This window comes from Rattus norvegicus, chromosome 3 (genome assembly GCF_036323735.1).
Source record: "Rattus norvegicus strain BN/NHsdMcwi chromosome 3, GRCr8, whole genome shotgun sequence".
In the NCBI taxonomy this organism is placed as follows: Eukaryota; Metazoa; Chordata; class Mammalia; order Rodentia; family Muridae; genus Rattus; species Rattus norvegicus.
In genome coordinates this window covers 74193240-74219923 of record NC_086021.1, presented here as the reverse complement: position 1 = coordinate 74219923, position 26684 = coordinate 74193240, and the positions used below count along the sequence as shown (strand labels likewise).

Below are 26684 nucleotides of genomic sequence, written 5' to 3'. Positions count from 1 at the left end.
AGAAATGATTTATAAACTGAAAGGAACTCTTGTTTAGCCTTTTTAAGACCCGGCCTTTGTTTGAAATGATCGTTTGGCTTGCTGTGATTTAACAAGGGAACCTGAGTCCTGCTAATTACTTTTAAGGACCTCACACATAGCCAGTTTCCCAAAGCTGCTTTTAGCCTCCACTGCTCACAGGGCTTTAACAGGTCCATTCCAAGATGAGGAAAGGATGATTTCAGACAGCTGAGTTAACACCGCCACATAGAAAGTGGAGAGTGTCTGGCAGCCAGTATATATCATAAATAACCAATGGCTGGAAGAGCAGATCTTCCTGATGGGAGTGGAATGGTAGGGAGCTGCTGGAGACTTATGGGGCCAGTCAGAGAGGCAAAAGGGCAGCCTAGAGCTACAGTGTCTAATGGCAGACAGCAGCGAGAGAATCGGTTCCATATTAACACCTGTGCCAGCTACTAAACAGGTCTGGTGGCGGCCAAATGCCTATTTTGTGTAGAAACCAGAAAAAAACAGCTGTGTCAGAATATACAAAACTACTCTGATCAAATGAAAATAGAGGTGCCAAGCATTGTAATAGCTTTGTGGAAAAAAACCCATAAAGCCAAGTTTTAAACATTGACTATATACTGGCTTAGGCTCAATTCCACAGACTTCCTGGCGAAATGATCATTTTTCTTAAGTGTTCCCTATCTGACGTCTTAACTGTACTAAAAAAAATATAAAGAGCTATATACTTCAATGTTTTAAAGCAACCTGCCCACCAAAGTGGTCAAGATGATGCCTATTTCTCTTACAACAAGGGAGAGTCCCCAAATATACCTGCTTACGAAAAAGACAAATTATATGCACAATAGGAAAACTCAAGTGAGTGGAGGGGCTCAGTGACCTTTTGGAATAGGAACATCTTCTAGGACTAGGCTTTTAGAAACAAAAGACAGTCATTCCCTGCTCAGTTAATGTGGCCACCTGTGGATGGCACTCCAAAATATCAGCAGGCAAAGGAAGACTCCATAAAACAGGGGAATGCTACAAGAGCCTGTAAGAGGCTCATGTCACGAGCATGACAGGGCAAGGCAGGACTTGTGAAATGCGTCTACTCTCGGAATGAATCTTAAGACCTCACTTTGCAACCCATGACTCTAATTCACTCCCACGTCACATGGCCTTAAGAGATTCACGCTGATTCATCCAGCATTAATTTCTCAAGTTAAAAAAATATAAAAGAAAGAATGTTCTGCACCTCTGTGCTATGTAAAGTGTGACTTATGTGGCTACCAGGACAAATGAGCTACTGGAAAAGTAAATATAAAGTGAGTTTAATACGGAACCTGGCTCGGAGGAGATCATTAGTCTAAACGGTCCAACTACCAGCATAAGGAACACTCTTCACGTGATGGAGGAGCCAGCCAAAGATCATCACTGGAGACTCTTTAACTGTTTCCAGAATACTTGGTAAGACAAGTAGGGAGCCACAAGTGTAGGTGTTTATGAGTCACCCAATATACCTAAGCTGGTCTTGATGGGACCATATACTTAAGATAGGTTAGGATCAAATCGTAATATAGTTAGGAGAGACTTTTCCCCCTCTCCTTCCCTCCCTCCCTCCCTTCCTTCCTTCCTTCCTTCCTTCCTTCCTTCCTTCCTTCCTTCCTTCCTTCCTTCCTTTTTAGTTAGCCAAGCACATGTCTGTTGCTGGAAAGAGAAAGAGTCCTACCCCTGAAGATACTTGCACCCATATGCCCCCACCCCCATGCACACCCTCCCCACCCCACACACATATGCCCACAAAATAAATGAATGTAAATAATTGTAGTAACCTGCCTTTCTACCTCTTATGTAGATGGATGGCAGGAGATGATTTTTGATAGACATGGGAATATTGAGAATATAGCATGACAGAGAAAGGAAGCGGTCAGTCACACAGTATCCTCCCCAGGGGCTAGCAGGATGGGACCAGAGTGAGCAGATCTAATGCTCAGAAGCTTATGCAGACGGTCTCTCAGTACAGGGGACTCCAGGGGAGCAGAGGGGCAAAGCAGAGCCCACTTCACTCAGGAGAACTGTTTCTGTGCTGTAGTTGGACGCTAGATGAGTGTTTTTCAACCTGTGGGTCATGACTCCTTTGGCAAACCTCAGTCTCTAAAAACATTTATGATTCTTAACAGTAGCAAGAGTACGGTTACAAAGAAGCAGTGAAACCAGTTTATGGTTGGTGGTCGCTGCAGCATGAGGAACTGGGTTAAAGGTCACAGCGTTAAGAAGGTTGAGAACCACTGAGCCAGAGAGTCTGTTAACTGGAGAACTCGCTGTGCATGTGGTGGTGGTAGTGAGTGAGGTTTCACTCTCTCTTTCTCAGAAGCTATACATTTCTCTTTTTATTTAATTTAGAGAAGATAAGGACTTTGTTGATATTTTTATAGACATATGATAGATACACATCTATGCAAGTCTGTTTAGGAACCTGTATACGATCATGTATGTATATCAGGGTGTTTCAGGTAGAGTGCTCTGAGGTCCACCCTTACTCTATAGCTAGGGTTCACCTTACACTTGTGATTTTTCCCATCCCCATCTTACAGATGTGCCTGGCTTTGCTGCTCTACCTTTGCATGGTTAATAAAGAACTGGGTTTGGAGGTAAGACTGGAAGGGGTGGGGAGTATAAAAAGCAGCACAGACAGACAGAACTCCTGTAACAGTGGAGGAACTGGTGCTAACCAGAGCTCAGGGATGCCTTTGACACCTTCACCCGCCTTAATCCAAGCCCGTGTAACACCAGGACTCTTACCTTCCTTTTGATATCTGTGAACTGGGAAACCATTAAAGACCAATAAAACGACAGCTCCAGGATGTAATAGTAGTGGAGGTCAGCAGTGAGTGGCTGAGGAAAAAGGAGAAGAGTTACATTTAACAGGAAACCCAATTTGTATCCCAAAAGCCAAAAGCTCACGGCTAACTGGTCAACCAGGCTTATGCTGAACACATGCAATCCCACTGTTTTCCTGGTAGACAATGGTACTCTCCAGGCTGCCTACAGACCACAACTTAGAGAACATTAATTCCACTTCATCTCAAACCCAGAAAGCATCAGCTACCATGGCAGTTTGGGATTCAATTCATTATTGAGCGTAACAACAGCATCTCTGGTTCTGTCACACACAGCAGCTACAAGATCCCTCAGACAACTGGAGACATGTTCTAGAGCACACGCAGGACAGCTGTTGTGACAGCTCAAAGCACAGAACAAGTGGGTGGCAGGGATGCTTTCCGGAATGGTCAACGAAGTGCGAGTTCAAGAGAGGTGTGTGTTTAGAAATTGTTCAATATGATGCTATATTCAGAACAAATGATTCTGAAATATTTACTTAAAGGTCAGAGGGGCAGGAAGGCTGCCAACATAGTTGACTAAGCAGACAGCCAGGATATGTGAGAGGAAGGCCCAGCTCCACAGCTTGGTAGTAAAGTCACTTGTAAAATGGCGGGGCCAGGGATGGAAGATAATGCCTGTTCTGACTGCTTCAGAGGCTCAGGGAGACAGGAGCGTGGGTGAAGTGTATTTCTCATACACACAAAAAGTTACGTAAAATTTCAAGTTTTCTCAACAACCCTTTGATAAGCTACTTTTAGTTATTTTTACTGAGCTATAATGAAGTGTCTTGGTTTACTCAAATAATTAAAAACAAAACTCTAAAGCTCTTCAAATACATTTATACCACCATTCAGAAGGCACCACTCCATACTGTAAAGGAAATTAATGTTATATGTGCCATATGCCAATCACAACATAATGGACAGCTATCACAAGATAGATAGCCTTTACTCGCTCAGTACAGGCATCAAGGGAAACTGTGTCTTGCTCATATTTCTGACGAGGTACATTGTAGGATGAGAATATTAGAGTTTTGAACCGGACAAGGAAAATTACTCTAGCCTGAAAGCTAGTGTCTTGCAAACCCATGTGGTAAAGCGTGATATTCAATGTGATGGAATTTAAAGGTTGGAGGACTGCTGGGCAAGAGGGGAAACTCTTGTGAATAGATCTCTTATAATGTCTTCCTGCAAAATTCTGTGACTCACTGACTGAAAAAAGCATTGGTGCTCAGTGGTAACTTGAAAGAGATCTACTTCCCACTGATGTGTCTCTTTAAGACTGAAAGGCATTAGCAAGGTATTTAGGCAAATGCTGTCAGCAACGCAGTCTGGGAAAATGGTCCAGGTTGGAGCTAAGGTCAAATTTGGTATTGATGAAATTTTCTGACCTCTGGCATCCACATCTGGGAAAATGCCTCAGAGGGGTCACAGGACAAGTCAGATCACATTTGGAAGTGCAGGGTTCATGCAAGAGCATCTCAGTAATCAGCACTCACCAGCCGCTCGGCAGTTGGTGAAACACACTCCCATGACTCACTGAGCATCCCGAAATCTGTAAAATTACTACTCTCGTTTCTCATCTAGATTATATAGCTGACAGAAAATTGCTATCAATTAACGCAGGTTAAAAGGTTAGATCCAGGGCTCAGAGCTATTGAGGCCCTGATCTCTGCATTAGACTTCTCCTGCCTCGTGTATGCGTGCCCCTTGTAACAGGCTGTACAGGGTCAACTGCATATAACCTTGTCTTACTTTAATCCGTAAAATACACATCCGTATGGAATTCGTACATGCGTAACAAACAGGCATATAAAGGAGGGAATGTTTAAAATTGAAGAACACTACTATTTTTCACCTAAAAATCTATCCTGTTACTTACGTAATATATAATGACATAATGAATATTTCATAGGCTTGTTCAATATTTAAGAGTGCACTAAAGGCTTGAGATTAAACTCTGGGCTATAATCTGCTCTATGTATTTATATACATATGACTTATACAAAGTATTATACTTGCATGTATGCTACTTAATTTCCTATGCCCCCTACACAAAGTAAGTCATTAATTTTTATTAGCATTTGGCACTTGTCAAGGCTAAACCACTGTTGTCAGAGATCATGAGTCTATCTTCAATTTGGGGAGTGCTGTGCTGAATTACTCACTTTGGGCTATGATGCCTTACTAGGAGAAGACCATTCTTGACCAAATCCACACAGGTGGGGTATCTTTCTTTCCACCCTAATGGCATTTCCCACTTTTAAATATAACCTTATCTCCAAGCCCCCTCAGACTTTTTTCTGTGTGGAATCTATGGTGCTGTCGGAAAAACAGCCCACAGCTACATTCTGGGCTACAGTCCTAGGCATTCATCTGAATCCGAGCAACCTCTCAGCTACAGGCAGAATTCGAAAGTTATTTTAGGCTACATTTACAGTTAAAAACAAGGTTAAGTGTTACATTTTAAATGACATTTGTTGAAATGTCTTTCATGTTGCAGAATTTACCTTTTAAATGTGGGGCACTGTAGTGGCTGGCATGCCAACAGTCCAGTTGAAGTTTCTAGAACCCTTTGGTGCTCTTTTTTAAGTAGAAATGTAGATAGGTATGGAGAGTAAAGTATGGTTGGGCCTGAGACAGCCAGTTAGGTAAGTGGCTGGTTTCTGCTCGCCAAACCTCAGTCTCTAACAGTTATCTCATGGGCTCCCAGCTTTCTCTAACTATATCTTGCTGCTTATGTAAATTCTTTCCTAATCTAAATAAATTAAGGGATTCAAATGCAAAGTGGAATTCTATTTCAATTCACCCTTAGCCTTGAAGGAGTACACAGTGTCAGCCTCTACCCATTGCAGCTCTGTGGGTAACAGGGAAGGCATGGACTATGTGTTCCTCACCAGCCTTATGCGCCCAGGAAGTCCAAATGCACCTGAAGGGGCTCGGTACAATACCTAGTTCCATTTGCTTCCCTTACAGGACATGTCCCGACTAACTAGAAAATTCCAGGTCCCACCTTTGATATTCCAATATTAGTTGATTTAGGGATGACTTTGTGCTAAGTAATGAACTCATAAGGAGATGCAAAAGAACAGCAAAGGGTGGAGTCTTTTCAGGGCTCTGACTGAATTTCAAAGACCACCACCTCCTGTTTTAGTTACTGAAACAATTCAGCCATGTGAGATGTCATTAGAACTTTTTCCTGCATTCGGAGACCAAGGCGTGGTTTGCGATTCACGTCTTTTTTTTTTTTTTTTTTTTTTTCGTCTTTAGAGGCCACTTCTAAGCTGCAAAGTCAACAGAACTCAGCAGGCCAGCACCGGCCAGCACCAGCCAGCTCCACACTGGAAAGTTCCCATTTGCTGTGGGGGTAAGGCTGTTCTGCCAGCAGGCCTTCAGACTGCCCTCTGTACTGAGAAACAGGAACCAGCCACTCAGTCAAGTGGTGACATCTTGTTCTCCAACAACCTTCCGGGTTTATTCCATCTGCTAAAGCGGCCAGACTTTAATTATGCACCTCAGTAAGAATGCACAAAGTCTTGTTCACCAGGTTATGGTCGGCACTAAGAATCAGGTATGATGGTGAGATGTCAGTGACCTGCCTGACACCAGCGAGTTGACCAAAGGAATGTCTCCCAGTCTGTAAACCCTGGAAGTCAGGCTTCCTTACCTGGTAAGGGTAGTTATACCAGCAGTGCCTTGTATTCCACAACCAAGGGGTCTGAAAAAAATAACAGAGAAATAGACTTTACGTGCTTTAGAATATTATTAAAACAACAGGCATCACGCTGTACATTCTCTCTGGAACCGAGCTCTCTCTTAGACCTGGAGATTTACATATTCTGCTTGTCACTCGGCCATATCCCTGCAGTGTACCAACCCCAACAGCTGTGCCTCCAGAGCCAGATGCAAACCATCCATCTCAGTTATGGAAAAAACACTGCTACCGACTGGTGCAGCCTGCCCTGGAACACCCAGGCTGTATCTATAAAGCCATCTTCCTCATGCCTTGACTAGGGTTCAACCACCATGCTTCGCTTCAGCAGGATGATTCACAGGACTCCCTGTGGTAGACCTTCCATCTTTCAACCTGTGGTCCACATCTCTAGGACAAATCAGTCTTCATGCGGTCAACTATTTGTCTTATAAAAAAAAATACAGTGCTAAAAAAAGTCTAAGTATCCACACGAATCCCAAACACCTTAACAACCATAGATGGATTGATCTGAATTGAGACAGACAGAGAGCTGGACCATCCAACGACATCAGAAACAACATCCTCAAATACATGTCTCATCCACCGTTAGCCATCAACTCGGTAGTACACGTCCCATCCCTGTACATGTGATATACCTATACTGTTCTTATGACTCCTCACCTCTATCATCACTTCTGGAACACAGGGATGGAGACAATGAGCTCCTGGCAGCTGATTCCTGTTAGGCCCTTTCTGCGTTAACCCGCTGCAGTGGTACTCGTGTACACTAACTCACTCAATCAGCACAACAGCTGCTGATATTTTTTTTCAGTAAGTAAATGCAGGCCCTGAGTCTGGAAAACCTTCCTAGTCACGTAGCTCAGTGTTGCCTAAACTGTAATCAAATAGAGACTGTGTGGTCCCCTGCTGAAATGGTCGCTGTGTCCTGTCTGTGAGTCTGATAAAACTGAGCTGAAAGAAAGGGCTGTTTTGTGAAGTAGAATTTAAAATGTCTGCTCAAGGGCTCTCTAACAGGTGTGTCAGACACAGGCCTGAGCACGGCACATGTGGAGCTGACCAGGCTTGCTCTTTACCCTTCTTCCCGTAGCTAAAACCCATTAGGGTTGCTTCCTAAAGCTAGACCCCAAGGTCCATTCAGTCTTTTGGCCACTGACTCATTCCTGAGACAAAGCAACAAGAACAACAACAAACCAAGGTTCAACAATCAAAATTCACCATTTGGTTAATGTGTCCATTCAAGATTTACGAACTCACTCCAGCACAGGACCCCGCCCCCCCGCCCCCCCAACACTTCCTTTTTCTCCTTAAAAAACCCAATCCTGCAAAACAAAACAAAAACAAACAAACAAACAAACAAACTTCAAAAAAACACAACAACAACAACAAAACCAAAACAAAACAAAACAAAAAAACCCCCCAAAACCAAGAAACAAAACAAACCAACCCACCTGCTTGCTTGCTGCTTGTTTAGGTCTGCCTTCAGACACACACAGACACAGACACAGACACAGACACACACACACACACACACACACACACACACACACAGTGCACCCCTTCGCTTGCCCCTCCAATCTTATGCATCTCCTTTTCGGATGCTGAGAATCTGGTGTCTGGGTGTGTCCTATACAGACTCTGAGGGGCCCTTCCTCCCTTACATCTGCTGTCTCTGTGTTTCTTCTGTCTGCTTCCTTTCTTTACAGAGTTGTTCTGTTTCTGACTGATTTCCACTTGCTATTGGCCCAACACCATCCACCTTGTGTAGTCTCGATGTCCTTGATTTCCTGGGCATCTAGGTTGTGCCTACTTCCTTTTCTCTTTTCTGTACCATTGATGTTTGCTGACTGACTGTGGGGTGTGTGGTGGTTTGGATAAGAATGGCTCTTAATAGCACATATATTTGATTCTGGGTCCCTGGTTGGTGAAACTCTTTTGGGAAGGATAAGGAGGTGGGTGGGGCTTTGTTGGAGGACGTGTGCCACTGCAGATGTGAGGTCTCAGAAGCTCATACTAGACCCAGTCTCTCAGTCCCTCCTGCCCAGACTCTCTGCCTCCAGCTTGTGGACCATGTAGTAGTAAATTCGTAGTTCTTGCTCCAGCACCAGGCCTGCCTGCCTGCCACCATGCTTCCCTCCACTACTCATGGACTCACCCTCTGAAACTATAAACACACCCCCATCTAAATGCTTTCTTTTACAAGTGGCCTTGCTCTCTCTTTGCAACAACTAGAAAATGAACTAAGACAGGGCAGGGATGAAGATCAGATGAGACGAACTACATAAAAATACTACAGAAGCTACAAAACCGTAGCACGTTATTACATTTTTATACCATACAGACAATGCATGTTCATTGAAGGAGATTAGAAAGCACAGAAAAGAATGGAGATAAAAACAACTAAATTCTCATCAGCATCAACATTTTTAATTATAGCATGTTTTTGTTTTTCTTCCCCTGTGTCATACAGATATAAATAATAGATTTATTTTTAAATATACATACATAAGCATGTTTTAAAAATGTGGGCATAGCATAAAATCTATTTTAGAGTGCAGTACGATCTTATTTACTGCTTTTATCTCTGATAAAGTCATTTATACAATTAGCTGAAGATCCCCAGGGGAACATTATGTCACGGGCACATTTCCCTCAGCCTCAGCACCTCTGCTCAAGTAGACAGGTCAGCAAGTCCTGAATGTAAATGACAGGAGTATGTGAGGCCTGTAGCAGGCCTGGAAGAGCTTTCTGGAAATATAGCTCTCAAGCCCCCGGGCTCAGTGTATCTGCCCCTCAAGACAGAAGCACAGATCTCTTTGACATGGTCATCCTTTCCTGTAGCAAGCAGGACATCAGACACAGGGAGACCCAGCACCCAGGGCTTCTCTTCCTCTCTCAGCTTCTCAGCATTATGTTTCATTCTAAAACCGAAGCTTCTCTATGTGTGCCCTGGACGGTCAGCATCTAGACCCATGGCTTCAGTGGTCCTGTCACCTGTCTGCCCTCTGCAGAAGACACAGGCCTATCTCACACTGATCTCCTGACATTAATGGTTGTCAAGAGAGGACAGTCTTCTCCAGGGACAAGTGAAGCTCCTAAGGGATCATCTCTGAATACATACAGATAGGAATTACACTAAGTGGCCTCATCAGATTGTCTTTATAAACAAACAAGCAAGCATATGTATGTCTGTAACGATATGAGGACAATGGAGGGCATGGGAGGAGTTAGAGGAAGGAAATGGAGAGAAAATGAGTGAAATACAATACCCGTTTAAGAAATTCTTCATAAATACATTTTTAAAAAGACATGAAGTAAGGAACAAGACTGGGTGGGAGGCACCTAGGGGGAGTTGGGAGGTAGTGACTGTTAGCATTTTATCTAAGCTCCGCCCCACAGTTACCTGGCAGCAGCCAGGTGTGCCTGACTCACTATAAAAGGGGTTTTTTGCTGCCTTCTTTCTCTCTTGCCTTCTTGTTCTGTCCTCTCTCCCCATTCCCCTCACTCCCTCTCTCCATGTGCTCAGGCTGCCCTCTCTCTCTCTCTCTGCCTTTCTCTGTCTCTACTACCCTCTCCCTTCCCCATGCTCTGAATAAACTCTATTCTATGCCATACCATCATGTATGGCTGGTCCCTCAGGGGGAAGGGGTGCCTCAGCATGGGCCTGTAGAGGCCCCCTTTCCCCCACACCAGACTACACATCCAAACATATTCCTTCTCTCCTTGTCTTTGTATAAAACACAACAGTGACAGACAAATATGATCAAAATATTACCAAATTAATATATGATGTCTTCAAAGAATAAATAAAAATACTTTTTATTAGGTTGAAAAATCTGAGAACTTCAGTAAGTCTCAATTTTTACTGTTTTGGAAGCTCAGGGGCAGCCTCTTCCTGTCTTACACCTGAACATGTAAGTTTATGAAGCTCGGTACAGACTGAGGGTAACCTGAACACATTATCTCACTTAATCCATGTACAAAGTAATACAGCTAGCGGGTGCCTGCCTTAAAAGATTTGTAAAGGACACAGCAAGCTTGTCAAATAGCCAAAATACAGATTGCGAATCAGTACATCTGACTGGGGCTGGTGGGGAACTCCATATTTCTGAGGCTCCCAAGTGAAACGGGCACTGTTAGACCATGGCCCCTATTTGGTGGTAAGGTAGTTCAGGCTGTCAACCGGCTGATTCCAAACAACTCATTGTTACTTCACAGTTCAGCACAGATGAACTAGATTGGTTCTAAATAGCATTTGAAGCAGGGAATCTTTGCTGGAGGCAGTGGCTCTCACCCAGCTAAAATAGCCCCTGTATATCTAGCCTCCAGCAGAAGGGCTGTGAGCAGAGCTTTTTAGGATGCTTCTCCTAGTAGTGGCTAGGAAGTAAGTTTGTCACACTCCTTCATAACCGCTGGAGGGAGACAATGGAAACTGAGCAGCACCTTTGGCTTTGAGATGGCTGTTTTGTTGAGACTGGTGTGGGGGCTCCCTGCCAGGCCCTGTCTGCTTACCTGTCTGTGTAAGATAAACAACATTCCTATCATATCGCTCCTATCTGAGTACACATACACATCCCAAACACACACATTGGCACAGCCCACATTTTAGTATATGCACCAAAGTGTCATTCTAGAGCCCATGTTGGCGGGGTACGGTAATAAAAGGGGAGGTACCTAGGTGGTCGATACGGAAGAGTGAGCGGCAAACTCAAGCTCACCAGGCTCGTGCACTGTCCTCCCAATGTCCTCCCCTGCACCCCCAGGTACTACGGGTGCATAGAGACTAGGCAATCATAGCACCGCGCAGACATTCAGAATGTGTTTCCACTTTGTGTGTGTGTGGTCCTTACCTAATAGCACTGAGTGCTGTTACACTGAAAAGACCTCTGGAATCCCATTTAATCTACAGAAAACCACCCAGGCCTTTTACACTGAGGGCTCCATGTTATCAGTCACCAGTGAGATACTTGGTCTTACTGTCTCCATATCTGAATTGGCCAACAGCTGGCGAATCAACACTATCCTTTTTAATTTCTAAAACTTCACCACGAGGTGATTTGTGTTATCATCCTGGACCGATATGCTGATATTTTAAGACCCGCCATCACTGTACTTGAGACAGATCCTTTATATAGCTTCTCTCCTCTCGGCGCACATGCTCAGAACAGAGAGTCTGTGGCGAATTCAGTAAAAGGTGGCCATCTGCATACTGTCGGCCCTCACCAGACAGTATTGCCTGCCAGGCATTCATTAGGAGCCTACTGCCTCCAGGGCAGTGAGGAATACATTTCAGCCAGCCGTGTATTTTGTTACAGCAGTCTAAAAGTTACACCACACTAAAAGACCACACTTCCCAAATGATGTTTACCAGCTACTAAATTACAAATCAACGGAGATTTCGTTTTAAGCTGACATCCGAAGTATCTTATTAAAACGAAAGTCACATTATGGTATGTAAAAAACTACCTTTAACACCCTCAATCTAAACCACAAAGTACAATGGGATTCTTCATTACATTATGCACATCTGCTTGAAGACACCAATAGAACAGCAAGCCCATCCATCAATAATACAGAGGCCCAGAGGAGGCATCTGTGGGTCTGTTCACCCCCAACAAACCCAATCCCAGCAGCAGAATGGAGACTTGGGCACTGCTGGGGCTTACCCCGAAGCCTTCATTTGCATAGAGACCAGATAGAAAGACATGAGTGATAATTACTCTTTTAATTTTTATTTAAAGAGTATGTATTATTGTGCTTCTTCATATCATCTGTCATATAGACACCCCATCATGCATCTAACATAAAAATAGATTAAGGTCTGATTGACCACTTTACCATATGAAATAATTGTGTCAGTTTAGGTTGAATGGAGAAAAGGTGTTAAATAATCAGAGAAAATAGTATACAGTTTGCCAGGCAAGGGCTTAATGATTAAATAAAAATATAGTCATACATACACATGCATACAAATATACATACATATATACATACTTTTAAAAGAAATAGTGAGTACTAAAGCTCAGGGAATAGTAGTTTTTTCAAAATTAAGAAGATCATGGATTTTTGGGTTGCTTTATCAATGATGTGAAAGGTAAGCGATCTATATCTAAAATTAGCATTTTAGACACAAAATTTCAGTTTCCTATCTCTATCAAAACTCCCTTCTGTCCAGGCATGGTGGTGCACATCTTTGATCCCAGAACTTCAGAGGCCGAGGCAAGGGGACTTGAGTCCTTAGCCAGTTTGATTTACACAGTGAACTGTAGGACAGTCAGAGCTCCATAGTGAGACCCTGTCTTAAAAAACAAACAAACAAAAAACCAAACAAAACTCCCTTCTGGTTTTCACATGACTAAAGGAAGTCAGACTAAAAATAGAGTCCTCTCTGTAAAGCTTAAATAATAAATGTATGGCTCTTCAGATTATGTCTGGGAATGCTAAAATAGTACTTACTCCCTGAGTTAATATGTATTAGTAATGGTGTGTATGTGTGTGTGTGTGTGTGTGTGTGTGTGTGTGTGTGTGTGTGTACCAAGCAATGTTTTACCCTTATACCTTTTGGTTGTATTCAAGACTTACTGTAAAAAACAGACATAAGAAATACACTTTCACATTGGCAGTGAACTTACACTAGAAAAAAATCATTCTTTGTTCATGCTGAATTTGATCTGTAAATCCCACAACACTGTGTTTTTCTTTTTGTGAAAGCTTAGCATTTACTTGACGCACGAGATGGGTTTACCCCCGTCACATCTCACCTTGGCGTTGAGAAGTTGACATCTAACTCTGATGCTCAGTCACACCCATTGAGCTGATCTTTTAGCATCTCTGTATTTCACTTTTCACCTGTATGTATGTATGTATGTATGTATGTATGTATGTATGTATGTATGTGTATGTGTGTGCATGTGATGTTTAACATCTACATTATGTAAACAGTGAAAATCTTCATACATACTCAGTTGTACACTTTATTATAAGTCATATCAATTCAGGATAACAATCCAGAGTTTACTGCAATTTAAAACAGAATGAAAAGATATATTTCATGTTTCAAAAACAATGCAAATAAACTGTATGTATTTAATAGTCTTTCATCCTAAAGATTGGGCTTGTCAGTAGTGAGTGGCCTGGACCACTCAGCAGAATATAAGGAAGCATCCTTTTCTTTTTTTCCCCAGGCCTGGAGATACACAATTAAAAAATATACAAAACAAAGTGGTAGCACTCCCTGGAGGCTCATGGCATCTGTATTAGCTTTGAATGTGAAGATGTAATTTGGAATTGATCCTGTGACAGCATATGCCTTTCATATTGATCAGTCTTTAAAAGGGATCCCGTTCTTCTAGATCTTCAGCACATTCTGCGATCAATTTTGAAAGTAATCTAAAGAGCTTCCAAGCACACAAAAGTAGAAGATATTCCTACACTAGCCCTGGCCCGGAGGCCACAGGGTCACTATGATGGCCTCAGGCTTCTGTGAAGGTCTCAGGCCTTTGTGAAGGTTTTATCAGAGAAACAAAGATAAGAGAATGTGAGTGTCGTTGCTTTCTGCCAGGAAACCTCAGGTTTTCTGCCTCAGCTCAACTAAAGGTCTCCAACACATCTAAAGTCACAAGGGACACTAGCTGTGCTCCTCAAGATCAGCACGACTGGTCACCTCCATCAATGCTGAGGGACACGTCTCTACACAACAACCAGCACGAATCCTGATGCACTGTCCAGTTCCATGCTGAGAAGAAGAAGCAGGGATAAAGAGAGCAGACGAAGGAGAAAGAATATGAAAGATTCTCAGTTCTCAACCTTCCTAACACTGTGATCCTTTAACACAGCTCCTCATGTTGTGGAGACCCCCAACCATAAAATTATTTCCATTGCTACTCCATAACTTTAATTTTGCTACTGTTATGAATCGTAATGTAAATATCTGATATGCAATGGTCTTAGGCAGCCCTTGTGAAAGGGTCATTTGATCCCCAAAGGTGTTGAAACCCACAGGTAGAGAACTGCCGAGCTAGAGAGAGGAGAAAAGGGTGACAATGTCAACAGAAGAGATGGCAGCTATGCAGTGCAGTAAAGAATGTGAGAACGAAGGCGACAATAATGGCTACTGAGAAGCATAAATTAGTCAAAGCACAATTTTAGAACAACTTACAACACGTAACAAAGGACTGATGGCTCTAATATGTAAATGGCTCCTAAACTAAGATAATTAAACAATGTAATTTTACAATGTAAAAGTGGAGCAAAGATACAGACACGCAATATTTAAATAAAATACATTTATAGTTTAATATCAGAAATTATAAAACAAACTGGACAGAATTTTTATTTCATTGCAGTGCCTGGAACATATTTAACAAGCTTAATACCAGGGATCATCAGTGTCAAGAGAAACCAATATTCTGCAAACATGTGTCAAGGGCGTTTAAAACGTGCATGTCTCTGACCCAGTATTTATTATATTTATTTATTATATATTTAAAAAGCACAAAGCATCAGGCCTCCTTGTAAAGGTATTTGGTACACAAATATTTATTACAGTTCTTTTTCTAACAATAAAGGATTGGGATAAATATAATTATCAGCAATATGAGGTGGAGATTCTCGGAGTTTGGCCTCCTTTAAGAGCAGACGCTGGGATGAAGAACTGGATGCAGACTGTTGAGGAGAAAGTAAGACAGAAGACGGGGACACATGGTCTGGGTTTCGGAAGTGAGCTGACTACTGCTGCAGGTGGCAGCATCTGGCTCTACTGGAAAGTTCCTGCAGTTCTTCCCCACAGGCAGCAGCAAGAGTTCCAACACAGAGCACTTGTGATGTGCTCATCCCTTTCACCCTACACTGGCTGAAAACTGTTAACTTCTCCATTTTTCTAGCTTGTACTTTCCCGAGCCTAGCTGCTTTACACAGCTCTGGACAAAGTAGAGGGGTGGAGGTGGCACAGCTGGAATATCACGTTTATCCCAGCTATGCTAGCACCATGTGTGCCAAGGAGGACTAATACAACGGGTATATTTTATGTGAAAATCTGGTCACAAGGAGAATATACAACATGTTTAAGATGTAGAGCACACCCTCTATTTGCTCAATATCCACAAAGAACTGATTCTATGACTCCTTGAGGATATTGACATCTATGGATGCTCAGACCTTTATATAAAATGGGGTAGCCTTTGCTTGCTTATATACTATTACTTATATTCCCACATAGTTTAAAGTCTCCATAGACAAAACATAATGTCTAATCCAATGAGCATGCTCAGTGAGTGTTATAGTCCAGTGTTCTGAAGACTCAGAACATTGCTCAGTACATGTGTAACCTTCTGCATTATTTTTATTAATAACTGATTGAATCTTTGGCTATAGTAACTGTTGAGATGGAGAAGGAACTATGTTCTACATGAACACACACACACACACACACACACACACACACACACACACACACAGGCACGCACGCACGCACACACACAGCCTAAAATATAGCGGCTTACTAGTTATCCCTGAGTAGTGATTTTCTCCGGTGATTTTTTTTTTGTTTGTATATCAATACTAAACTCTACAAGTTATTGTATCTAGCCATTTCCTGCAGTGAACAAGTTTTGTTCGGATAAAGTCCAGAGTTTCAAATGGTGCTATAAAAGAAATTTGCTCTATATTTATAAGCAGCATTAAGAGATTAATAATATACTGCCACTCTCAAATTATCCAATAATTATAATTAGCTTTAAATTTAAAGCTAGCCCAGGGAATAGTGGCCTTTGGAGCACTTCTGTGTTTATAGGTTATTTCAAATATAAGCACATTATTAATAGTTTAATACTGAATTTGCAGAATGGGAATTTAGTAGAAGGGGAGACTGATATGAGCCAATAATATAACACAAAGCCTTAACTTTCATTCTTGTGCCCAGAGAGAGACTCCTCACCAACTCTTCCTTATTCTTAAACCACCGACTAAGCCCTGGCGCTTCTGTGCTTCTGTAGAGCTCTCTGTATGCATGCAATCTCCCGTGTGTTTGCTGAAGAGCTAACATGAAGTAGTCACCTTGGCAGACAGCAGGGCACCATAGGCAAGCTCTCTATCTTTGGGGAATCTTGCCATCTCCCAGGCAACTAAAACAAGTACACTATAGGGTATAATAGCTATAAACATAAGATGCAAGAAAGTAGTACACACTAAACCCAGCCCTGGAGGCTGTAGTGGGAGGGAAACTCTCCTGGAAAGTGTTGTATGGTGGGAAGCCATTAGACATGTGGATGAGTGTCACTAGATAAGGGAGAGGAATTTCCAGAGAAAATAAAAATATTTCCTCGTCTTATGAAGCTGGATATAGCTCCAATATTTATTCTATTCACCGCTTCTCGTGATTTACTCTCCAGGGAGGAAAAAACTTAGCACTCTGTCCTCATTTCTGATAGGGCAGTAGAATATGGCTCCTGCCACTGTAGACTGCTGCTGGCTTGGTCCACTGTGACCATGCAAGAAAGACTTCTTCATTTGTCTACTGACCACTCCAGGTCATGTTCCTTGCTATGAACAGTCTAGCCACTATTTACCTCTTTGTCTTAACCATATAGCCCCACTGTCTGGCTCTCCATAGCCGGCCAGACTTCTAAGCTCTAGTGTCTTGGCTTTCTGCCTCCAGAAACTTGTTTCCTGTGGCCTTTGGAGAGTGTTTCCTCTACTGAACTCAACTTCTTTGAAAACATTACTTTTCAGTTTTAAAAACTGTCTCTAATATATGTTTTGTCCGTCAGGTTCTCTGGTACTGGGTTCCCTCACCATCAGTTATTCAGGGAGCTGCTATGCATAGAGAAGCAGCAGGCTACGTGGCATTGCTTCTCAGTGACAGCCATGCAAACCAGCAGGAAGAGGCAGGTGAAAAATAAATTGATATTAAGAGACCTCTTCCTGCTGCCAGGCCCAATTGTGATACAAGTGGTGCTGTGTGAGATGCCATGGGGAACCTCACGAAAGCTATAAAGAAACAGACCTGAGCGACAGGACCCAAATTCGAGCCTCCCTCAACCATGTCCTAGTTGTGAGAGTAAGGCTCCTTGCACAATACTTTCAAATCAAATAAATACTTCCCAGGAAGAGGGGAAATTCTATTTTCGATCCCCTGATAGACCCATCAACATTTTTCTACTTCACTAAATTATGCATCTCAGGAGTCTACACTTCATTTAAATTTCTTCGACTAAGACAACATCTCACAATTGACTGATTGTAGGAACGGCAATAACAGTATAGTTGCTCTGTACTAAGGAAGAACACCACAAGCCCATACGATTTTTTTAATTTTTGAAGAGTTTTTTTTAATGTCGTTTGTATTAAATGATTTACTTTTTGTTAATTTTTTTTTAATTTAAAGTTTTCAAAAAAATTTAAAAAGTCCTTCGGTCTTAACTTCCAACAAGCAAGTGTTAATAGGTACCACAGTGTCTAGCATCAATAAAATAAAGAAGGTTCTCTAAAATTCTATATAATTGCTTGATGTTGTTAAATATAAGGTTCCCAAACTAGGAAGTTTGCCAACTACAGCTTTGAGGCTGGCAAACCAACAAATAGAGAAGGAATTAAGCCTCTGACAACCTTGGGAGACAGAGATGTTCCAGGCAACTCCTACTGGGGGGCGGGGGGAACTTTTAAACATGCACATATATTTTTATATATTTGTGCCTTTCAAGCCATTGGATTTTCCTGCTACTCTTATCAGACCATGCAAGGCACACCTGGTGACAGATACATTCCATCTACAAGAGCCCTTGTTCCCAACAAAAGAGAGCCCTGAGCTATTCAGATCAATCTCACTCACCATATGTATGGTTCCATTAATAGTATTGGGCACTCAGCTTGATGCACCCCTCCCCCAACCTTCTCGAACAAAAGCCAGAATCAAACCAATCAGGTTAAGTGGAGGAAGGCTCTTTCTGTTGACGTCATAACCCAAAAGACAATTAGTTGACCTTTAGCTGTAGGAGAGAACAAGAAACGACCAAAAGGATTTTTCACAGTTATCCTTGCTTTCCTTTACATAATTTTACCTTGAACTAAATCCTACATAAGTAAAATCCACCTTCTTTTGTGTCTGTATGCGTCTTCCGTCGTCTTATTTTTATTTTAACTATTTATTGATTCTTTGTGAGTTTCAATCATGCACCCCGGTCCCACTCCTCTCCCAGTCCTCTTGTATCTGCCCTCTGCCCCAGCAACTCCCCTCAAAAAGAAAGTTAAAAAAACAGACACATGTAAACAAAAACCAAACCAAAACAACGCATTAGAGAACAGCATGTCTTGGAAGCCGGGAGCTGCAGCATATCACAGCATGAGCCACTTCATACCCTCTACACACACCTTCCCTTGCAAATGATCACTGCAGTGAGTCTGGCTCAAGGTCTCTGACATCTGTGACACCATCAATATTGGGAAAATCAACTTCTTAAGAGACTGAATTAAAAGGAAGTGAAAAGCTGTTCCTTCCATTTTCTTCAAAATATAGAGCACTCTAAGCTTGACCTCGTGTACATGAAACTTCACTAGTCTTTAAAAAACACTATTTTGTTACCATGCCTGGGTACCATACCTGGGAGCCTCCAAGGGCTATGTCAAATTGCATGAGTCATGGATTCAAACCAATTAAGAATAAAGGTCCACATTCCCTAAACTCCTGGGAAAGTGGGGCCTAAACATGAAGCAGACTAATGTCTTATGCAATAGCCAGCCTTATTCAGACATCTGACAATTAGTACTTTGAGGGTTAAGAAGAATCACTGAGTGGGGTGCACAACTATAAGGACAAGCCACACATGGTGATACTATGTTTTTCCACAGTGGCACATGAATAATAACAGGTGCAGTAAAGCACACCTATCCGCTATGCCTGGAGGAGCACAAAAAAACATTCCATGAATAATTCTGTGTTGTGAGGTCACGAGACTCTTGTCTTAATTTCTTGGTGTTTTCTCACAAGTACTCAGAACTCTTGCACAACTCCATTCTTGGACCATATCCTGACATGTAGGTTGTGGTCTGTATGCAGGTGAAGGCAGGCACAAGACAAGGCAAGGCCTGTGACTGGGCAGTGAAAAAAGTAAGGTGGGCACAGTTTTGAAGGGAGGAGAGAGAGGGGAAGAAGAACCAAGATGGTGGAGGAGAAAGATGACCCAGATCTGTGTGGCCTTAAAGGGCCACAGGTAGTTATGAATATTTCATAAGGGATGGATTTTTAGAGGACAATTTGTCTTATCTAGATGGGGAGTTTATATTATCAATTGGTTGTGAGTTTATTGTGCAGATGTTTTGTGAATGAGAACTTAAGATATAAATCTGTTTGATAAATTACAAGCTTATTGAGTTTTGATTTTAACAGGTTACTGGGAGTTGTGACTATAACCACAGGGGGTGGATGCTGGGAATGTGAGCAGAGTCCTCAATAAGAGAGTCACAAGAGGGAGGGAGGCTGCTGCCAGGCTCAGAGAGTAGCCAGAGACAGTGTGGGATGAGGACTGGGAGCTTAGCGGTTACGCTTTGCTGATTAAGATGAAAATGCCCTGCAGATGCCATGTGGCTCGCCAGAGCTGGCACTAGTGTGGGATGGTAACTTTTTTTTAAATTATTTTTTAATTGCATTTTTAAATTTATATTTTAAATGTTATCCCATTTCCCAGTTTCCCCTCCAGAAACCTGCTATCCCGCCCCACCCCCCTTGCTTCTATGAGGGTGCTCCCTTACCCACTCACCCACTCCCTCCCACCTCTCCGCCCTGACATTCCCCTACACTGAGGCATCGAATGAATCAAGCCTTGGCAGAATCAAGGGCCTCTCCTCCCATTGATGCCCAACAAGGCCATCCTCTACTACCTATGCTGATAAAGCCATAGGTCCACCCCTGTGTTCTGTTGGGATGGTAGTTTAGTCCCTGGGAATTCTGGGGGTTCTAGTGGCTTTTTAAAATATTTACTGCTACACTGACACATTTCCTTTTTTCTTTCAAAAGACAAACCTGTTTTGCTACACTCCGGCCACACTGTCAACTTTGTCTCCATGAAAGGAAACCTCTAATCTAGGACGATGTGTTTTTTTTTTTTGTTGTTGTTGTTGTTTTTTTGTTTTTGTTTTGTTATTTTTGTAAGGACCTTTTATCTACTGGAATGTAGATGTCTTGAAGTATAAAGCTGTCACCTTTATTGAATACAACAGAGAATTCTTAGTAATGAAGAAAATAAAAAGCATATTTGGTCTGATTTTGTAATATTTGAGAAAAATTATAAAGGAGGTAACTAATTCTCAATGTGTCTTCTGTGAGGTTTCTATCCCATTATTATGCTTATTATTACAGATTTAAAAATTTTTAAATTAAATTGTGATGAAAATTTGCCACTATTTTAATAGGAAAACAATTGCCTCCCTTTTCTTATAGGTACTTCCATATATTAAAATTAATCAAAGGACTACAAATTGTTTTTATTATTATTTAGTACTAAAAGGACAACTGGTCAACCTCTGCCCATTAAATGAGTGGTAAGTCCTCATATTCTACTTACCTTCTAACTAGTATAGAGAAATTATCTTATGAGCTGCCAACTTAATTATAAAGAATTGATCATCAAAAAGTTAAGTTTTGATCATCACTTCTGGATCTCAATGATACATATCTCCCTCCTTTCAAAGAGTCTGATCTCCCCCAAATGTGTAAGGAGCTTTTAAAGGGAAGGGATGCAAGGTACAAGTAGGACAGACTGATGCAGCTGAGTGATGTCAAGGGGGCTGGACTTTGAATACAGTGGAGTGTTTCTGAATGTGTGATAAAACATCAATGAGTAGAGAGAGCTATTAAAATTAATGAGAGAGAATGGATGGTGATTAATGAAACCAGCATGATATTAAAATGGGTTATCTCAAAATTATCACTCTATTTAATAGGAAATAAACAAAAAGAGTGGCAACCAGTGGCACTATCTGCCTGAGCAGACTATCTCCACTCAGGTGGAATATTCCCTCTGGATTTTGAATGCCTCTTTGTTTTGTTTATGTCTAGTGTACTTCTGAGTTTGCTCTCTATAATATGAACTTATTGATGTTTGCTCTCTTGTCATTCAACTTATATTCTCCCCCAGGGCTGCACTTACTGCTATGTCAGTTGCCTGGTTCTCCAGGCATACACACTATCAATTACAGAACTTCCTTGTACAAACAAGTGAGAAACAGGGCTATTATTATAGCAAAAATTGGCAATGCTTGGAGAGTCCATGAAATTGAACCAGGCTGGAGTTATCAGGCACCAGGCTAAAGTATACAAATGGCTTCATGGCTTCATTCTACACTCAAAGGGCCATGCATGGCTCATTACATACATGAAGCAACCTTTAACAGGGAAATGACATTTTACAGGCTCCAATGTAAACAAGCTTTAGCAAATGACCTGAGACAACACATTATTCTGTTATCATCAGGAAGTATTATCTAGAAAACTCGTTTCAGGCTACCATGCAATTTCTACTTTAGAAATGCACTGTAGTATCAAATGACAACGCCATCCTAGATTTTTAATTAGTGTCTAAAATTTCGTAATTAGAGGGGTTTTGATGCCATGACAATATTTTTAACTCTATAGGGATAATAAATCTGTCATGTTTATTTTTATATTTCTTTTATTGAAAATAGATTTTTCATGTAATATATACCCTGATTATGTTCTCCCTTCCTTCTACTCCTCCCAATAACTCCCTGCTTCCCCTCCCAACCACCTGATTCTCTCATCTCTCATTAGAAAATTAACAAGTTTCTAAGGGATAATAATATAATATATAATACAATATAATAAGATATAATAAACAAAAAGTGCACGCCTATGCACGCGCATGCGTGCGCGAGTGTGTGTGTGTGCGCGCGCACACACACACACACACACACACACACACACACACACACACACACGACAAAACAAACAAGCAGAAGGAAAGAGCTCAAGAAAAGGCACAAGACAGACCCACAAATGTAGGAGCCAGAGGGGTCAAGGATACCAGGAGAACACAGCCCATGGAATCAAATAAGCAGGGCTCATAGGGTCTTAAGAGGCAGTCAAGGAGCTTGCATAGGTTTGCATTAGGTCCTCTGCATATATGATATGGCTGTTAGCTGGGTGTTTTTGTGGGACCCCTAACAGTGGTAGTAGGGCGTCTTTGAATCTTTCCTCTTGGGTCCCTTTTCCTTATTGTATTGCCTCACTCAGACTTGATATAAGGGTGTGTGCCTAGTCTTATTTTATCTTGTTATGTACACCACGTTTCATGGATATTCTTGGGAGGCCTGCTCTTTTCTGAAGGGAACAGAGGAGTGTGGATCTAGGAGAGAAGGGAGGAAGGGAGGAAGGGAGAAGGGATATACTGAAAACAGCAGCAACAACAACAACAACAAAAGTGATAAAAGTTAGAAAGAAAGAAAGAGAGAAAGAAAGAAAGGAAGGAAGGAAGGAAGGAAGGAAGGAAGGAAGGAAGGAAGGAAGGAAGGAAGGAAGGAAGAAAGAGTGAGTCCTGGCATAAGCTTATAAGAAAAGGAACCTCCAAGGTACCACTGAGTTAATTTTCTGTTGGCCATGGATGGTAGGGCAGGCCGTATACTCTTGAGAGTAGTTTGTTTTGCTATTAAGAGACCCTTGGAGAAAAGTAAATCATCATTTGCCAGTGGTCATCATTTGGAGATAACATCTGGGTTAGAGATGCAGCATACAAGACCATGTATCCTTTCAGCTCTAGGACTCCATCTGCAGCAGCCCTGTGCAGGCCCCACACATGCTGCCCTAGCCTCTGTGAGTCCTGTTGTGTTAGAGCAACTTGTTTTGTTGGTGTCCCTCATTCTCCCTAGCTCTGCCTCCTCTTCTGTGGAGCTCCCTGAACCCTGGGGGGAAAGATTTGATGGGGAAACCCCTTTTAGGGCTGAGTATTCCAAGGTCTCTCTTCTATGAATATTGTCTGGATGGACCTCTGCGTTTGTTTACATCTGTTACAGGAGGAAGCTTCTCTGTTGATGGCTGAGCCAGGCACTGATCTACGAGTACTGCAGAATGTCATTAGGAGTCATTTTCTTGGGGTTGGGGATTTAGCTCAGTGGTAGAGTGCTTGCCTAGGAAGCGCAAGGCCCTGGGTTCGGTCCCCAGCTCCGGAAAAAAAAAAAAAAAAAAAAGGAGTCATTTTCTTGCAATGTTCCTTTAGTAGGACAGTGGCAGTTGGTTTTACCCTAGGTCCTTGGGTTTTTAGTCTCAAGTTCTTGGTCAACCCAGCATGGTCAGGTCTGGATCCTATCTCATGGAGTGGGCCATAAGTCAAACCAGGCTTTGTTGCCACAAAGCACCACACTAGCAGAGCTTGCGGGTAGGGCATTACTACAGATCAAAGGGTTTATAGCTGGGTTGGTGTTTTTATTTCTCCTTTGGTAGTGTGCAGAGTTCCTTCTGGTACCAAGAACACGTGTGTGTGTGTGTGTGTGTGTGTGTGTGTGTGTGTGTGTGTGTTTTCTATGTAGATACCAGCTCAACTTCTCTGTTCAGTGAGTTGTGTCTATTGTCTTTAGCAGTAGGTCTTATCGCCTTACCACCAGTTTGTGGAGATAAACATAGTTTTGGCAATAGTTTGGGTTGTCTGGGGACTTCCATAGGACCCTTTTGGCCAACAACTCAAATATATGTAACCCATTCCTGCTACTGCAAGCTTCATTTAGTGACAAGATGTCCAGTTGGGACTCTGTCTCTCCTGTTATTTCGAAATTTCATTTAGATTTCTTTCATATATGTATTTATTTTAGGAAGCTTCTACTATATTAGGTTTCCATACTACCCGTCGAAAGGTCCTTAATTTTAGCAATCTCTCTTGGTATTTCTAACTTCATCTTCCTGTTTCAGTTCCCCACCCCCACTCATCCATACTTACGTAAATTACCCTTTCTAGGAAGACCTACGTCTCTTACCTAGTCCCTTACTCTATACCCAAACTCTGGTTCTATGGACTGTAGCCTGCTTCTCACGGACTCAGTTAACAGTTAGGGTTGTAGTAAAATCCACCTTTTCTAATATGAACTGAGTGAGAAGTTACCCAGGCTAGCGTACGATTCTGTCTTGGAAGAATGACTCCCAGTTTTCAAATACAACTGGCTACAGGCACTAATTTAACTAAAAGCACAGTGGCAATAGCAAGAATGCACATATGTAGGTGCTGCTCCTATGAACAAAACTCAAGCTAGGACGGAAGTAATCCTAATCATGGGAACATCAGTTGGTTTTATAGTGGGGCTCATTGTAATTTCTTCCTTGGAAAAACAAAGAGGATGCCCAAGGAGAGGAAAATTACAGTTAGTTGGTCTAAACAGGAAGAAATTAAACAACTATCTAAATATAGGAGAATTTGGCAGCTGTGACAAAACTAACAAGATGGAGCTGGCAGCCAGCTGTACCATGTTGGTTTTTTTTCCGCTTTCCAGTTTGATTATATCTGTTTAAATGGCAGTACTTGAACAAACAGCGCAAGAATCAAACTCGATCCTGGGATGATTACATTTCCGAAGCGTTCCCAGGTATTCGCTCAATAAAATTCCCTTTTCCAGCACCTGCTCCGTGCTGCGCAGGTCCCAGGTGCTGAGGATACAGGGATGAACACAACAGAAACAAGATGCTCCAGTGAGGGAAGAGTCATCAGGGACAAAAGAAGCAAAACCCAACAGGGGTTATCACAATGGTATCTGAAGATAGCAAGTGGGAAGGAATGTGTGGGAGGGGTTGTCACTGAGTGGCCAGGAAGGCTTTGTGAATGACAACTTTGGAGTCATGGCGGGACTCACTGCTACTTTCTGTTTTATGCATTTATTGCCTTTTTTTTTTTCTTTTTTTGCTTGCTTGTTTGTTTCTACCTTTGTGTCATGGTTATGCTGACAGGCTCTACATCCACCTAGGAAAGAACACTCTGTGACACACCTGTGAGGGATTAGTGTAGCCAGACTTTTGCTACTTTGTGGGTCCTTTTTTTTCCTTCCACGCTTTTCCCACCCTTTGAACTCCCTAACATTAGATAGGAGAGAAAAAGGAAGATGGCGAAGAGGGAGATATTCGCATTAGACCACTTCCTGTTGACTAGGGGCAATTGAGTTCAAGTTTCACCTTCGACATCAGAATATCTAATTTCTTCTTCCCTTTGTACATGACTACATAACAAACCATAATGGACAACAACCAACCACTAACCAACAATCCGCCAACAGCATGTATATTCCTTGGAGTCACAGCATTACCCTCGGAAAGGTACCCAGAATTCTAAAACTCACAGAATCACAGAAACTGTTGCTGGCAAAATCATGCCCCTGCTAGAGCACCAGTCACGTAACAGTCAGCTGCCATGGACAATCTGAAGCGGCCCGCATCCCACACCTGGGATGGAAACAAAAACCCATTCCTATAATCTGTGTTTTTAAAGAGAACAAAATTCTCATTACACTAATATGAGTCTGGTTAGCTGAGGTGGGAAGAGTCACTTCACTGCAGGCAGCACCATTCCAAGAGCTCGAGGACTGCACAGAATACAGAGGAGCAGGCCAGCTGATGCCGGCACTCATCTCCCACTGCCTCCTGACGGAGAATACAATGTGACCAACACCTCCAGCTGCTAATAATGCCAGGCTTCTTCTGCCAGGGCGGGCTAGACTGTGAAACTGAGACAGAATAGATCTTTCTCCTTTCCCTGCTTTTGTCAAGGCAGCTTGTCATAACAACTAGACAACAAGTACAATGTGCAAATACAGTAGGCTGTCCAGGCAGAGTAGGAGGCGGACGCAGGAAAAAGGTTGACCAAATGGAAATTTTTGCTTTTATTTAGTTTGTGTGTGTGTGTGTACACGTGTGCATATTTATGTAGCAGTCACAGCTTAACATTCTCGCCTTCCTCTGTTGGTCTTCATCCTAGTGTTTAGAGACAGAATTCTCTGCTGAACTTGGAACACACCAATCTGGATAGGTTAGTTGGCCAGGGAGCCCCAGGAGTCTTCCTTTCTGTCTCTCTGGTTGAACAAGTACTTTACTGACTGAGCTATGGGCTGAATTTTTGCTTGTAATT

At 42.2% G+C, this 26684-nt stretch overlaps 1 protein-coding gene across 4 annotated transcripts in view; it reads right to left on the bottom strand.

The window, feature by feature from the left end:
• Cers6 (ceramide synthase 6) overlaps positions 1 to 26684 on the bottom strand; it is a 249025-nt gene that overhangs the window by 67621 nt on the left and 154720 nt on the right. For 3 of the 4 annotated variants that reach the window (XM_039106361.2, NM_001399362.1, NM_001399363.1), the window contains exons 5-6: positions 6535 to 6585; positions 2788 to 2880 (exon numbers count right to left, since the gene is read on the bottom strand). In XM_039106361.2, the coding sequence (XP_038962289.1) occupies positions 2788 to 2880; positions 6535 to 6585 (144 nt within the window). Of the gene's footprint in view, positions 1 to 2787; positions 2881 to 6534; positions 6586 to 7242; positions 7771 to 26684 lie in introns of those variants that run through there. The other variant, XM_063284272.1, reaches the window with a different exon arrangement.